The 16,575-nt window shown below is 36.7% G+C and overlaps 1 protein-coding gene and 1 non-coding gene across 4 annotated transcripts in view; both read right to left on the bottom strand.

Moving 5' to 3' along the window:
* SHQ1 (SHQ1, H/ACA ribonucleoprotein assembly factor) overlaps positions 1-16,575 on the bottom strand; it is a 105,497-nt gene that overhangs the window by 35,334 nt on the left and 53,588 nt on the right. For all 3 annotated transcript variants that reach the window (XM_077128694.1, XM_077128693.1, XM_077128692.1), the window contains one exon: positions 8,731-8,851. In XM_077128694.1, coding sequence (XP_076984809.1) covers positions 8,731-8,851 — 121 coding nt within the window. The remainder of the gene's footprint in view (positions 1-8,730; positions 8,852-16,575) is intronic.
* LOC143658221 (U6 spliceosomal RNA) lies at positions 1,612-1,718 on the bottom strand. Its single transcript, XR_013163221.1, has one exon. It is a non-coding gene; the product is annotated as a U6 spliceosomal RNA (small nuclear RNA).

Here is a 16,575-nt window from a genome sequence, read left to right as displayed (position 1 = left end):
AAGACTTTTACCATCACTCCATATATTGACTATTAGCGAAGTTTAATTTCTTTCTTAAAAAGTAAACACACATACAGGGTCTATTATCGCCTCCTATACTTCAAAAGATTGTTTTATGTGCTCTCTTGTGTAAGTGCACCTTACTTTGGAAGTCACTGCAATAGAAGATTTGGAGAATAATTGTATATATCAAAATCAGAATTTTGGGGCGGTGTAATGGTGGCTCAGTGGCAGAATTCTCACCTGCTATGCCAGAGACCTGGGTTTGATTCCTGGAGCCTGCCCATGACAAAAAAGAATCAAAATTTTAGAATATTATAAAACTCTCTAGGAAAAAGAGGTATGACAAATATAAAGTAAAATAGAGAACATGATATGCTTTATGGAAGTACTAATCTATCATTTTAAGTTTAACAAAAACACAAAGCTCCTGTGAGAAAAAGACAACACAAGCATAACAGCTAATATTTTCTTCAGTTTAAACCTTTCAAAAGGCCATCCTAAATAAAAACATCTAAAGTGGATAAAAAATTTGCTGACATATATCCATTAAAATACATTTGTCAAATCCTTTCAACACTCTGCTAATATTTTATTTTCTAAAATAAAAACTATTTTCTGAAAAGCTACTTAAGTTGAGATCAGTTAAAAAAATCAGTGATAAATTTACCTAAAATAAATATATAATTCATTTAAAATATGGAAATTTACTACAAGACAGTTCGTTTCCAACAGCATGTCTCACTCCATGCCCATCAATACGTTCTGAGTAGTTCTATTTATTATTTTCCTTGTTTCTTTTTATTAAAGAAAATAGTTAGAGCAGGAAATGGGACAAGTCAAATTACAATCAATCTCATCACCTTCACAACATGCTGTGAATGTAATTAATCCTTTATTTATTTAGGGGACTTCACACCTCTTACATTAAGGTAGTGACTCCCTGCTGGCTTCAGTTGAGATAATTATGTTATAACAAGGATTGGGTTTCAATCATAATAGGGGAAAGAAAGGGGAAATTGTACTTGAAGTTGTCAGTTTTTTTAAAAAAAGCTTTCTTGTGACTCCATTCAAAAGACTCTTGACAAAGCTCTCCTTAAACAGAGCAATTTCTAAGTACGATAACCACACATGTCACATTAATCAATGTAAGCCTCCTCTGAATAAGATGTTAAGGCAATCCAAGCACTGCGAAAATTCTATGTGAAGTAAAAGAATACTGGTTTATGAAACGGAACTAAGTCAATTACTACCCGAACTCACTTGATCCCGTGGGTCTCCTCCAAAGAGAACAAGAGCCCTGAGATACAAAAATACATAGGAACAAGGAGGTGAAGAGAAAATATCAATTTGCTCACATAGTATAATTGCACACTATAAAAAGCCATGGCTCTAGCAAGTCAAAACCAAGGACCTCAGAGATTTGAGGCCAAGTATCAGGGACCAAAACTAGAAAATACAGAAACAAATCTAACGTCACCACTTGATCAAAGCTATAAAATGGACTCAATACATACAAGGCTGCTTGGATGAAGGCCCGGCACTTTCCAGTTTGGGAGCTGTCTATTCACCTACAGAAATTTTTGTCTTCTTCTTCTGTTTTTTTTTTTTTCAAATATGGAATGCTTCACGAATTTGCTTGTCATCTTTGTGCAAGGGCCATGCTAATCTTCTCTGTATCATTCCAATTTTAGTATATGTGCTGCCAAAGCGAGAACATTTTTTTGGTCTTTTTTATGAGAAATGCTATTCATACTTTTCCCTCTAAACTCCTCCATTTTAAGAAATTAATATGAAAATATTTTAAAGCTTTGCCCAACCTATTTTTATGAACCTTTCCTATTATTTTACTCATATATTATAATCACAATGCTCAGAACATCATAAGAATTCTCAAATATGCCAAACCTATCTTTTTCAAGGTCTAGATTCACGATGATTATATCTGTAATGTTTGAAAGCATCTCAGAAAGGTATCTCAATACCTCAATAATATTTCACTGACTTTCAGTAGCACGTAAGCTCTTGGATAACCAACATGTCCAAGGAGCAGAGCACTACTGATTTGGGTTGCAGATCTTAGTAAAACACAAAACAGAATGTAGTTTCCTGGATGGGACCTTGGAACAGAAAATGGATGTTAGATATAAACTAAGGAACTACAAATACAGTATGGATTTCAGTGAATGAAAATGTATTAATATTGGTCCATGAATTTTGACAAACATACCATACTAATGTAAGATGTTAATAACAGGGAAAAACGGGTGTGGCATATATGGGAACTCTTTTTCTATAATTTTTCCATAAATCTAAAACTATTCTAAAACTAAAAGTTTATTTTGAAAAACACAAATATTTAGGATAAAAATTACAAACATAATAAACCCCACAAAACTTCACCATTCAGGTATACAATTATTTTGCTAGTTTTCTCAATAGGTGCAGTTATAGGAATGCTTCATATCTTTACAAAGGGTTATTTTAGTCTTAAATCTGTGGGAACACTCATAATCCTATGATGTATTGGTACATTTCTTGTAAGGGGAGTCTAATGAAGAGTGGCAAGGCCCCAGGAGCACTGCTGAACTTCTGGTGATAAGGCAAAGAGCCACTAAGTCCTTTCTATAGGAAGCTGCACCGAATGCATACTGGCATGAACTAACCTTTTCTTAGGGAGATACAGCCCACTTCCATCCAGGATGAACGTGTGGATTTAATGAAAAATAAACAGAAAACTAAAGAGCAACTTACACGCTCTTTGAATAAGCACCTTACCAAGAATGATTTCAATTCAAGGGAGGTTTAACTTGCCTGAAATTATGAACCCTTATTTCTTGAAATTTCTATATGGTAATCATTAGCAGCTAATGTAACACAATGCTTTACTTTTGAGAGAGGGGTAATTTCCTATTCAAAAGTTTAAAAACCACCTAGAATGTCTGATTATCACTCTGTATGGCTGAATTCAATAGACCCCTGAGATGGCCTTCGATGTTGTGACATTAGTGTCACAGGTGATGGGAGGTTTCAGGCTTGCCCACAGCTGTGGCCCAAAATAGTGCTGCGGAATTACAGCAGTGCCTTCTAGAAGTGCCTGAGCAGCGCACAGGCAATCCTCTCTGAGAAATGCCATTATTCCAACTACCGAGGGACCCTGGGGACATGTGTGCACCATTCAGGAGCACGACCTCACAACTCACAACGCCAAACCGGACCAGGAAACGACAATGACCCAGGCAGGGCCAGTGATACTTTTGCTCCCCTGAAATTAACATAAGGGACTCTGGTCCATCTCTGCTGAAACTGAGGGACAGCCAGCCTCCTCCTGGTATGCAGGCACTGAGAGAGAATGGCACAGACTTGCAGGGAGAAGCACCGTTAAGAGATCACATTCCATCAGGGGGCAAGCAGACAGCCTCACTTCCTTAGACAGGAGCTCTCAGGCTGCACTCTCAGTGCCTGCATACCAGAACATATCCTGTAGCCTAATAAAGCCCCCATTTTTTACTGTAAAAGTCTGAGCAGATTTCTCTTTACATAACCCACTGAGTGCTAAAGCAAGAAAACTGATGCAGTCACTAGCACACAGAAGGGAGAAACAAGGACTTCATATCTGGCCCTGTTACTAAACTATCATGACCCCAGCTAACTGTAGACCCTCTTATTTAATAATAAAGGGATACTATAATGATAGATAAAACAAACTGGGATCCAAATGTAAGAAAGCCTCACATTTAGTTCTTGAACCCTTCCAACACACCACAGCTACAACCCAGGAAATCTGCTCACCATGTCGCAAACGTTTTACTCCTCTGCTCCTCTGGAAGCTGTCAGTTCCCCCACCTGGAATGCGTCTCCTGCTGATGATTATTACATTCATATGTGTAACAATACTATGCAACCATAGGGCATTTTTTTAGGCTTTGCTGTTAGTTCATATCCCTTACTTGCCCAAACTTTTCTCCATACATCTCTCCCAGCTGTGATCCAAATGTTCCCAACCACCTCTTAATGATTTTTCCTCAGAAATCTCAAATTATTATTTCCCAAACTGAACTCTTCACCCTCCCTGATATTATTTATCAGCAAATACACCAAAAATAACCCCCCAACAGCCCAGCTAACCAGTCAAGTCAAAACCTAGATCTCACCTTTGGCTCTTCCCTTCTCACTCTCTCCCCATGTCCAATGAATTTCTAAGACCTAGCCTAACTCCGCCTGCACGCCTCTCATATCTGACCATGAGTCTCCTTCTCATCCTCACTACTCTTGTTCAGGCTACCATCACCTTTCGCCTGGACCACAATGCCTCCTACCTGGCCTTTCAGCCTCGGGCTCTGAGCTGGGTCCCACCATGAATGATTCTCCACAACGTGACCTGATGGATGGTCAGAATGCAGATCTCTTCACGTCGCTCATGCAGCCACTCCACAGCTTAAAACTCTTCAATTGCTCATACTCTCCCAGGATAAAATTCAAAATTCTTCATGTGACCAAGGCACTACGGCCCCCATGCACCTCCACAGCCCTAATTCCATCCTCCCAGCTTCTGTACTCTGATCTGTCATCCTGAGCTTCTGGGACCTTGCAAAGGGCCATATTCTTTCACCCCTTTTGTCTGAAGTATTTTCTACTTCAGTCTCCCCACCGTCATCTGGCCAATTCTTACTTATCTTTTGGCTTTCAGCTTTCACCCCTCCTCCAGAAGCTTTCTCCTTTCCCCCAAGACCAGGCTGTGTGTCCTGCCCAGCACCCGGTGCTTCCTCCCGGCAGCCACACCAGACTGCAGCCTGATATTCAACTTATGTCTGTCCTCTCCACCAGCTCTGTTCTATGCCGGCCGCATTCTTGTTCACCAGTGTTATCTCCAGCACTGGTTGAAAAAAGAAAATTATTCCACTTGTGTATTCAATGCTGATCTTGCACCTCTGACTCTGAGTCCCTACTAGCTCCTTCTGGCAGACAAGCCAGGAACAACAGAGAGGCAGAAGGAAGAGAGGCACAGATTTCTGCTATTCTTAGGAATATAGCCCAACCCCCCACCATGGCACCCTTCCACACTGGAAGCAACTGAAACAGAATCAAGCAATAATAGGTCTTAAGTTCTCTAAAATGTAAAGACTGTAGTGCTGAAATGGCTTTGCATTCATTTATGATTGAGGAAAAGTATAGTCCAGGATTTATCAAATGACATATAACTATTGAGGAATAGAGCTGTTACCTCTACACACTTCCTACATGAGAGCTAAAGGGTCATAAAACAAGTTTTGTTTAGTGGGGGAAAGGCAGGGTAAATGCTGTGAAAAATAAATGCCCGAAGAGCATTTATTAATCAGGCTTAGCTATTTAGGAGTTAAATGGAAAAAGGCTCAGCATTTTAGAAGGCACATTTTTTTTTCCTTTCCCCCATAACTATCCCCCCTTAAAGTATTATAGCAGATAAATTATGATTTAACACCTTAATAACAAGCTCAGATTTGTATAAACAGCCAGAATATTCTATTTTAATTTCATTTTAAAAAAAGAGAGACATCAAAATTTTTCCACATAGAAAAACAAAACAGTATCTTCTTTTATTCCTTGTTATACATAAAAGAACACAGAAGTCATTTTAAAATGTATTGTGCATTAAACCATATAGCATCAATTTTTTTCAGTGGACTTGTTCTTCTTTCATAATGAGGAATAAATTACTTATTAAAAAATAAGCTATAGATTATGTTGTAAAGGGAAATGACCGGTAGAGTACTATTATAAGTTATAAAGTAGGTTACAAAATGATATGTGTGGTATCAGTTCCACTGGTTTAAAAACTACATGTGAAATAAGTAAAGGAAATATCTCAAAATACTAACTGGCTGCATTTAATGAAGCAATAAAGTGACAACTTGTTCAGGGCACACAACTAATGAGTGCTACAGTTGGGAGGTATCAGTTCATTCACTTCTATCCCAGTTTATAGAAAAGGGTGTAAACTGCGAAAATTTCAAAGGGCAGAACTATCATCGCTATTGAAGATGGAATCAGAGGAAGGGGAAATCTTATATTGAATATATTGAAAAATTCCAATAAAAATAACTTAGAGCCAATCCATATTTCTTCAACTGCTATAACTTTTTTAAAACACTGAGAAATGTTCCTTTGATCAGCTCAAACAACTGTGCTCACAGGACCACTGATGGGCAGGGATAGGTACCCTTTCACACGGACCTAACATTCTAGAGGGAAAAAGAGATCCTTACCTAAATTACTACAACATGAGGGAGGCAGTGACATGTGTTCAACTGATACATAAACCAAGTGCTCTGGAAACATCCAGGAGGAAGGCAGAGAATTCTTTCATTTCTTTCCTACAGGAAAAGGTCTTTGAAGGGAGGGCTTGTGTTCTTTTGTTTTTCTTCCACACACCATGGGTGAAGATAACTGGTTATCTAGGTAATATGACTAGAAAAATACTAAATCTAGAGCCAGAAGTTCTCAAACTGTCTCAGATCCACCTCTTACAAGCCACTTGACCTCAAGCAAATCACTTCTGCAGGCTGCCACACAGGCTGCGTTCACTGCAGTGGTCACCACACATGAAATTCCCAACGAGGCTTACAGTGGACGATGGCATGGAGATCTTGTCTCTAGAAAAGTCTAACTCGGAATAAAAATCCAGAAGCTCAAATTAAGATTTGCAAATAAACTCTACAAGACACAGATCTCATAAGAAAAAATAACTGCCTAGGACTAAAACAAAACTTAGGATGACTGTTGCTCAAACGTCATTAATTCAATATAAGAGTGACTTCACTACCTGTATCCCAATAAGTTTTTGCGTAAGTAAATGTCTGGCTATAAAAATGGAGTGCTGTTCTTCGTGCTCATCAGAATCTAGCATTTGCCTGGTTTTTCAAATAAAATTTTACACAGTCTTCCTTTTTATAATCAAACCCATCAAATATAGACTAGGACAGACAGAACTTACAAAACATAAAAATAAGGTATTTGAGTCCACTTATGTGTCATATGGGGAAAAAAGAGACCAGAAGGTGAAAGGTGAAGACTAAGAAATTAGTTATGAAAATCATGGACATAAACTGCAGTATAATTAATTTAAAGCCAAGAAAGTTCACAGTAAAAATTATACTACTAAGCTTGATTATGTTGTTCTTGAAAAATAAAGATGAAATTAGAATATTTAATAAAAATTAGATGAATAAAATGTTTTAGATCAAAACTTCTATAACAAGGAAGAAAAAAATAGCTGGGCTAGATTAGATTAAATTTAAAACACAAAGCGAAAATATATCCTATTTAGGGGAAGAAGAGTTATGTTCAAATTGGTAAAACTGAAAAACAACTTTTCCAGAGTAATTTCTAGATAGCTCGTGCTGGTTTTTCCTCTTCTATTTCACTCCCCAATGTAGTATCCCTTTTAAAATAATTATTACTAGCACAACAATTATTTAAGAACCTGAGAATTTTATTTCATTTCCCACAACCTAAAACCAAGGGAAAAGACATTTTAAAAGTAAAAGAGAGCCTAAATAATCCCCACATCAACTTGAGGGTATCTACCCTTGTACTCTAATGAAATAAGATCTTCTCTCTAGTTAATAAGGAATTCCATAAATAGAGAAACAAGACATTCAAAGAAATGAGATCCTACACAAATCTCAGTGCTCACTACATGTTTATAAAATCCTTGCCCTTAAAAAGAAAAAGAAAAACCCAAAGTGAAATGAATAGACTATTTCAATTTAATTTTATTATGAAAATGAAAGTAACAACAGGAAATGGCAGCAGGGTATTTGATAAGCTCAATTAGCAGGAGGATCAAATGAAGTGATGACATGCCATTATGACCTCAGGGGTTAAAGATGCAATTTTCCATCTGGCTAAATCTAGACTTCCAACACAAATGCTGACACCACCTGCTGTATGTTATTATGTGCTATCTTTAATAGTCCCTAAGCTTCTTCCATATAACAGGTATATCCTTAGGTGTTTTTTCTTATTTTGCTCTGTAATATAATTGCTTCCCCATGAGCAGAAACAAAAAATAAATCCTGTACATAGCTCGCTCAAAACAAGCATTAAAAGCCATACCAAAGTATTCATTTACCAATCAAAGTAACAATAAAAAGATCATGATAATTTTTCTTCTAAATCACAACTGATACTGTGCCATCATTTTCAATAGCACCTAAGAACCATTCCAATAAAGCGCATCTCTTGGTATTTCTCAATTAAATCTTCTGCTACTGAAATGGGAAATTTGGCTGTATCTGAAAGAATCAGATCTACAGTTCACATATAAAAAATCTGGTGCATTTTAAACTTAATAGATAATCTATTAAGTTTCCTTGAGAGAGACAATGGTAAACAATTTTTTTTTTATTTTACATACCAAATGCAAGCCATCCATTTGTGAGTGTTCCACACCTCTTTGGATACATGTGTTACCAAGAATTGTGTTCTGAGAAGACTGCCACTTTGCTCAGAATACTGGACTCTGTAAGCCAGTGGTTAGCTAATGAATGCACAATTCTCATTTTAATTAGGCCTGACTAGCTCTGTGTCCTGTGACACAGCATTTGGTAGCTAAAATTTGTGTGGGTTCCCATCTCATTAAAATTCATCTCCCAGGTTATTTTATTTTCTTTCTCCAGGGTAGTTGGGCATCTCACTTCCTCTGGAAATACCTGCATCTAAAAACTCCATTAGTAACTCAAAACTTACTTGGCTTTCTGGATCCACACACAGTAGTCTGAGATGTAGAGATCATTTAGAATGTAAGCGGGGTCATTTTCCTGAAAAATTTTGTGAATATCCAGGAGACATTTTAAAACTGCACTTTTACCTGAAGGAAATTAAAAAAAAAAAAAAACACTAAATCAACCTTAAAACACCTGATTTTTTTTTAATTGAGAAATTCAGATTTGTGAGAGTTAATATATTTAAAGCAGCTCAGAGTTTTATATATTTCTTTAGAATATTTTTAATATTTCTTTATTGCAATTGTACGAGAACACATCAGACTTAGGTTCAAACCCTTTTATTTCTCTCCTTAAGAAGTATGTATAATCTTTATTGTTATAGCTAACAAATTGTGGTTACCATAAAAATACTGTGAAACACAACAAGCTACATTAAATGAAGAGTACAGAAGTTTTCCTAACTATATCTAAGCACTATGAGAATATATAAATGCATCATAATTCCAATTAGATAATGTTCCTCCTAATTCAAGCTTTTAAAATACCATTGTAAATTATGCATTTTAATTTTCAAATTTCTTGATTTCTTAGGCCTTGACATTTTTCATCAAGGAATTATTTAGTAGTAATTTAAATTTTTCCACTTTAAAAAAATGAAGAAAACTCAGATTGAAACTTAATAATATTCCCTGAAATTTATTAACTATTAGGCAAATTACTAAATCTATAGTAGTATTACTTTCTTCGATCTGTGAAATAAAGCATTTTCAATTTAACAGTTTCATTCTAATCTTTACAGTTCTGAGACATGAAAATACTGTGCACTGACATCATGAAGATACTAGATGAGACTTCATGGATATTTCCCACTTGATTTTTTTTACATGGGTAGGCACCGGGAATCGAACCCGGGTCCTTGGGTATAGCAGGCAAGCACTCTTACCTGCTGAGCCACCATGGCCCGCCCCCCACTTGATTTTGAGATGATAGGATAAAAGAATCATGATCTAGGTAATGACATCTCAAGGTCACAAAATTGCTGCCACTAAATTTTTAACATAATTAACACTAGAAAGTAAGCTTCAAAGAAGCAAGGAATTTTTGTTTAATGAAGGGGTTAATTGCCAACACCTGGAACAGAACCTTGCAGCAGGTTTTCAATAAGAATGAATGAATAAATGTTACAGTAATTGTCTAACTTGAAACCTTGTCATTTCTTTCATCCGGTAGCCTCATACAAGTCCTGATGATTTTTTCTTGAAAATGCCCCTTGTATCTGCCCTTTCTGTAGAGCCTATTCTCATCATCTTCTACCTTGATTATAACAAGAATCTTCTTCCTCAACTCTGATTCCAGGCTTTCTCCCCTCTAACCCTTCTGGCACACAACTACCAGATTCATTCTTTTATGGAGTCCTTTCGTCAAGTTCCCCTCCCTGCTGAGGTTTTCAAGGCTCTCTCTGGACACTCTATGGTCTCCAAGCCTTTGCTCAACTGGGTCCCTTCACCTGCAATGCCTTTTATTCTCTGGTTCACCTAGTGGAATCTTAGCCTACCTTCAAAGCCCCAACTTGAGCCTTCAAGAAGTTCTGAGATGACTTCTCTAGTCCTCAGAACCCTTTTTTCTAAACCCTGTAAAAGAAGGACGTGGAGAGAAAACTAAGCTGAGCCTTCTACGACCCTTCTGCTCAATTTCCCCTGGGCTTACTTTGAATTGTGGTCTCACTGGCTCCAGAGGCTTGCCCCCGTGCTTTACTACCCATATGTTCTTGGCTCATTGAGTCTGTATCACAGGATTTTTATTATTCAAGAGCTAACTAGGTAGTAAGTCCTAGAAAGCAGAGGCCATGCCTTTTTAAAATTTTTAAACTATGTACCTTCATCATATGCAGATGGGAGGAATGCCAATAAAAACTCTATTGCTAGATTGGTTGTTAAAACAAAAAATTATGTCTAGATCTAAAACTACAACGTTTTCACTATATTTGCTTATGTCAAATTCAGAGTTGTAACTTATCAAAGTGGCACAGGTTAACTACTTCAAATGATAAGTGTTGATTTCCCCACTCAGAAATATTTTAATAACAAAATAAGTAATATTGAAGGCAGAGTTTGATGGCATGAGGAAAAATCATAATCAAAACTCATAGAAGTGATAAAACTAAGTTAACAGGATTACCCAAGTAGAAAAAAAATAGAGAACTAACAGAATTTTTTGAACAATTTTAATTGCCACAGAAGAGAACATTGTCAGGGCAAACATACGTCAATTTCTCTTTCCTTTTCTCTCTTTTTTGTGGAGGTAGAAAGAGGTTAGTTTTATAATAACTACCAAATTAAAGTTTGAAAGAATCAATGATAATATCACATACAAAGATTAACTCAAAATGGATTAATGACCCAAACATAAGAGCTAAAACTATAAAACTCTTAGAAGAAAACATAGGGAAATATCTCCAGGACCTTTTATTAGGAAATGGATTCCTAGATTGTATACCAAAAGCATGAGCAACAAAAGAAAAAATTGACCAATGGAACCTCACCAAAATTCAAAATTCTTGTGTCAAAAGATATTATCAAGAAAGGAAAAATGGGAAAAAATATTTGATAACCATATATCTGATAAGGGTTTACTATCCAGAATAAAGAACTCCTAAAACTCAACAACAAAAAGACAACCAATCTAAAAAAAAAAAAAAAAAAAAATAGGTAAAAGACTTGAATAGACAAAGAAGACATACAAATGACCAAAAGGCACATGAAAAGAAGCTCAGCATTAATTGTAAGGGAAATGCAAGTCATAACCACAAAGAGATACCATTTCACACCCACCAGAATGGCTACTATTAGAAAAATGGAAAATAACAAGTGTTGACAAGGATGTGGAGAAACAGGAATCTTTGAACATTGTTGTTGAGAAAGTAAAACGGTGCTGTTGCTGTGGAAAACAGGTTGGTGGTCCCTCAGAAAGTTAAACGGAGAATTAACATATGACCTGGCAATTCCACTTTCAGGTATATGTCAAAAAAACTGAAACCAGGGACTTGAATAGATACTTGTACACCAATGTTTATAGCAGCACTGTTCACACTAAACAAAGGGTGGATGCAACCTCAATCGCCCATAAACAGATATGTGGACAAATAAAACATGATGTATACATGTACTGGGATATTATTCAGCATGAAACAGAATGAAGGTCACATACATGCTCCAATGTGGACAAACCATGCAGACATTGTGTTGAATAAAATAAGTCAGACAGAAAGAAGAAATATTATATGATCTCACTTATATTAAATAACTAGAATATACAAATACATGGAGGCAGAGAATAGATTACAGGTTACCAGGGTGGGTGGGCAGGAAGAAATAATGTTTTATGGGTATAGGGTTTCTGCTGTTTGGGGTGATGAAAAAGTTTTGGTAATTGATGGTGATGATGGTAGCACAACATTGGCAAAGTAATTAATATCACTAAATTGTATATTTGAAAGTGGTTAAAATGGGAAATTTTATATTGTATATATGTTACAATAAAAATTTTAAAAGAAAAGGAAAAAGAAGTCAAAAGGTTTTCACCAGGAAAAGACTATTCACTTGTAACTACCTAGAGGTTCCTCTAAAGTGTGAGACCCCTGACTACTCTCTTTCGGGACAATGTACGGATTCACAAAAGCAGGCTGAGAGAAAATACAGGATTTGGAGCCGAGCCTCCAGGCAAACCAATCAACGAATAAGGAAGGGGTAGGTATGCCAGACAGAAGAACAGCGTGAAAAGGAGGAGAGATGGGCCTTAAAATGGGGTGGGTTTGGGGAACAATGGGAGAGTCATTAGGCTGGAGCAGATGTTCCCGCAGGGACATAGCGGGAGTAGGTAGGTTAGTTTGGTGGAATCAGATTGTGACCAGGAGGAGGGGGTTGATGCAGTCAGCCATGACTAAGGTGAGAAGGTCTAAATTTAGGTATGGGCCCTAAGTTACCCTAAAGGTTTTCATGAAGAACGGTATGAAGTGAGGGTCACATATTGGTGAGGCTCTAGAGGAATCCTGTTTTGCAAGGGAATAATATTCCATTTTGCAGACATGCCTAAAGTGAGGGTCCCTGTCAGTAAGAGCCACAGGTCAGAATTTGTGACCGCTGTCACAAAAGAAGAGTACCAATAAATGTCAAAAACAAAAAGATTTTAAAATTTAAAAAGATATTACATTGTATTTATATATTTTGATACCTATTTTCTCGAAGAAAAAAGTCAAATACACATTAAAAAAAAAACTCTAAACATACACACACACGAATGATACTGGTAGTATTTTCTCTACATTCACTGAGGGTTTGACATGTGTCAGGCATTGTACATGAGGGATTAACAGTTGTTTGTCCTTTGCATTTTTCTCTATTTACAAAGCTGTCTACCATAAGCACTTATTATTTTTATTTAATAAAAAGTTAGATATACTTATCTACACAGCCAACTCGTATATGTTGACAACTGTATGTTACACACTTTAATTCACAATGAAGAATATATTTTTGGGCAACTGAGAAACAAATTTTAGATCAGTTAATTTTAAAAATCACACAGAAGACGATTTTGAAAAGGAAAGCTGTGTTTTAACTGTAAGCCTTATTCTAGCTACTTTCACAGTATGCTTATTGGTATTTGACAGACTAGAATAAAATGTACATTAAATTATCCTCCTAGGGGGTGCAAGGGTAGTTCAGTGGTTGAATTCTTGCCTGCCATGCCTGGGTTCAATTCCCAGTGCATGCACTTTCCAAAAAACAAACAAGCAAAACAAACAAACAAATAAAAATTCACATGGTGCTGCTATAACAGGATACTCATAGGGAAAAATAACGAAATACGACCCCACCATACAGCATACAAAAAACAAAAAATAAAAACACCATTCTCCTAGCAACACTATGTATTGCTACCTTGAGATCATATTGGATCTCCTTTGCTCTGACTAAATCACCACAGATGATTACAACATCATAGCCAAGACAGGTTTTTTTTTGTTTAAGTCTCTTTTGTACTGGCTACTCTTTCTATCAGGTTGTCAACCACTTATCTGACAGCTATCAAGAGAAGAAAAAACTGGCTGTCTTCTAGGCTGTCACATGGCCAGTGTCCAGAAGCCTATAGGGATTCAAAGTATCTGGCTCCTGTTGGGACTTCATCCAGCTGTGGGCTTGTCACATATCATATGGGCATAAACAGTTAAGGTCTAAATCAAAGAGAATTATTTCTTCTCAAAGGCACTGTGGGAAAGTGACCATTTTCAGGCAGTTCATTGCCTGGTCCAAAACAGAGAAAAGAAAGCACCCCGCACAGTAACCACAGTAACTATTTTCACTGCAGGAACCCACTAACAGGTTGGGGCCTCTCCAGGATGTTAAATCCCTGAAGAGTTAGGGATTCTCCCAAATCTACTTGGTCCTCACTTAAGCCAACCCCATTCACGGAAGAAAAGCTCCCTTAGACCAACATCTCTCATTCACTCACAGAGGCTGGGTAAAGCTAGAATCCAGATATTAGTCATGAAAATGCCATGAATGTTTCACATCAGGGAAGATGTCTAATGACAATAAAGAGAAAATATGGATCACAGCAGCAAGTAGGTGGGCAGGAAACAGTAATTAACACAACTTCTGGTCACTTAGATACCTACTCATTCTCCAGCTTTCTTCTAAAGGAAAGGTAAACTAAGAACAGCACGCTTTCCTATTCTGACAGATGTGGCATCACAGGTTAATATATCTTAAAGACAAGATTGAGCTGTTCTAAATTAGAATCAATTGGCTATTGGCAATCTTCCTATTAGCAAACCAGGTTTGGCAACAATCTCTCACTGACAGATCAGATCACGGTTGGAAGCACTTAAGAAATGGCTTCCATCCCTAGGAAAGAATCAAGATATTGGATGTTTTTGCTGGCTAAAAGCCAGTATAGGAAGAATAATATGTTGCTAATTCTATATAGGAGGAGCTACATTTCTTTTCAACTGTTGGTACATGAGAGGTACTTTGTGGCAGTGGTTTTCTGGGTATCTACTTCTACCCTTGAAAAGTTTGAGCGAAATAAGACAGGAAGCCAAAAAAAGTAAAGGAAAAAGAGGTGGTTATTCAAAATACCTAAATGGCAACACTGCTTGATCTTTATTTGTAAAGTCATCTCAAAATATAAGACAACATTGCTATCAACCTCAACTTCATAATTTAGTAGATTCCTAGCTAGGATTCTGGAATTTGAATAAGAGCATATTATCAGAAGAAATATGTTAAAAAACATTTTAACATTATTTTCATAGATAATTTGATCATTAAAAGGGATAAGACAGAAAAACTGTGTCAAAATAATCACAATTAAGAGAGAGTGTGGTAATTTGCTTCACTATCAGGCCTATTGGTACATAGCATAAAGTCAAGTCCCTGCAATTAATAAACATATATAATAAATTTAGCATTATGAAAGCTTCTCAATCCACATAATTTTTTTATCTCAAATTCCACAGGTTTTATTTAAGAGCTTACATTTCTGAGTTGTAATAATAAATATATACGTGAGGCCATAAGAGTTATTATCTTGAGTACAAATTTATACACTACCATGTCAATTTTTAAAATAGTCTTTGAAAAAATAAAAAATATATTCTTTGTTATTAAGAATACATTTATCTCAGGTAGAACATGAGATTTTGTTGGTTTGTCCAGAGTGATGCCCTGATGGGTCCCAGAGTGATTCGATCAGTGAGTGGAAAAGTATTTGCAAAGCCCCCTTCGGGGAATGGTGAGAATGGGGAGAAATTCAACTTCCCCAAGTTTTTGAATTCTTGATATTCTCACAAGCAGTGTGGACAACCAAAGCTATAGGCTGAGCCCCCAGTCTTGGGGTTTGTTCATATGAAACTTAACTCCACAAAGGATGGGTCAAGTCTACTTAAAATTTAGGCCTAAGAGTCACCCCCAAGAGAGCCTCTTTTGTTGCTCAGATGTGGCCTCTCTCTCCAGCCAACATGACGAGCAGTCTCACCACCCTCCCCCTCTCTGCGTGGGACATGACTCCCAGGGGTGTGGACCTTCCTGGCAACGTGGGACAGAGATCCTGGAATGAGCTAAGACTCAGCATCAAGGGATTGAGAAAAACCCTAGAATGAGGTGAAAATTAACATCAAGGGATTGAGAGAACCTTCTGGACCAAACGGGGTAAGAGTGAAATGAGACTAAGTGTCAGTGGCTGAGAGATTACAGAGTCGAGAGGTTATCCTGGAGGTTATTCTTACACATTAAATAGATATCACCTAAGTTAAGGCATAACAGAGAGGCTATAGGGAATGCCTGAAAATGTAGAGCTATGTTCCAGTAGCCATGTTTCTTGAAGATGATTGTATAATGATATAGCTTTCACAATGTGACTGTATGATTGTGAAAACCTTGTGTCTGATGCTTCTTTTATTTACCTTGTGGACAGATGAGTAAAACACATGAATTAAAACTAAATAAATAATAGAGGGAATAAATGCTAAAATAAATTTAGCAGATTGAAATGCTAGTGATCAATGAAAGGGAGGGGTAAGGGGTATGGTATGTACGAATTTTTTTTCTGTTTTCTTTTTATTTCTTTTTCTGAATTGATGCAAATGTTCTAAGAAATGATCATGATGATGAATATACAACTATATGATTAAAAAAAAGAATGTTCATACTGTATGTTGATTGGTTTTATAGAGAAAAATAAAAGAAAAAATAAAAAAAAAACCACAAAGAAAACACCTGGTCAAAATACTGAGTTAATGTGCACCAGTTAAAAAACCTTTGTGATCTATAAATTTACCTTAAGTTATTGCGGCGTGACCATGTAC

This window comes from Tamandua tetradactyla, chromosome 15 (assembly GCF_023851605.1).
Source record: "Tamandua tetradactyla isolate mTamTet1 chromosome 15, mTamTet1.pri, whole genome shotgun sequence".
Classification (NCBI taxonomy): domain Eukaryota; kingdom Metazoa; phylum Chordata; class Mammalia; order Pilosa; family Myrmecophagidae; genus Tamandua; species Tamandua tetradactyla.
This window is presented reverse-complemented; position numbering and strand designations above follow the sequence as displayed.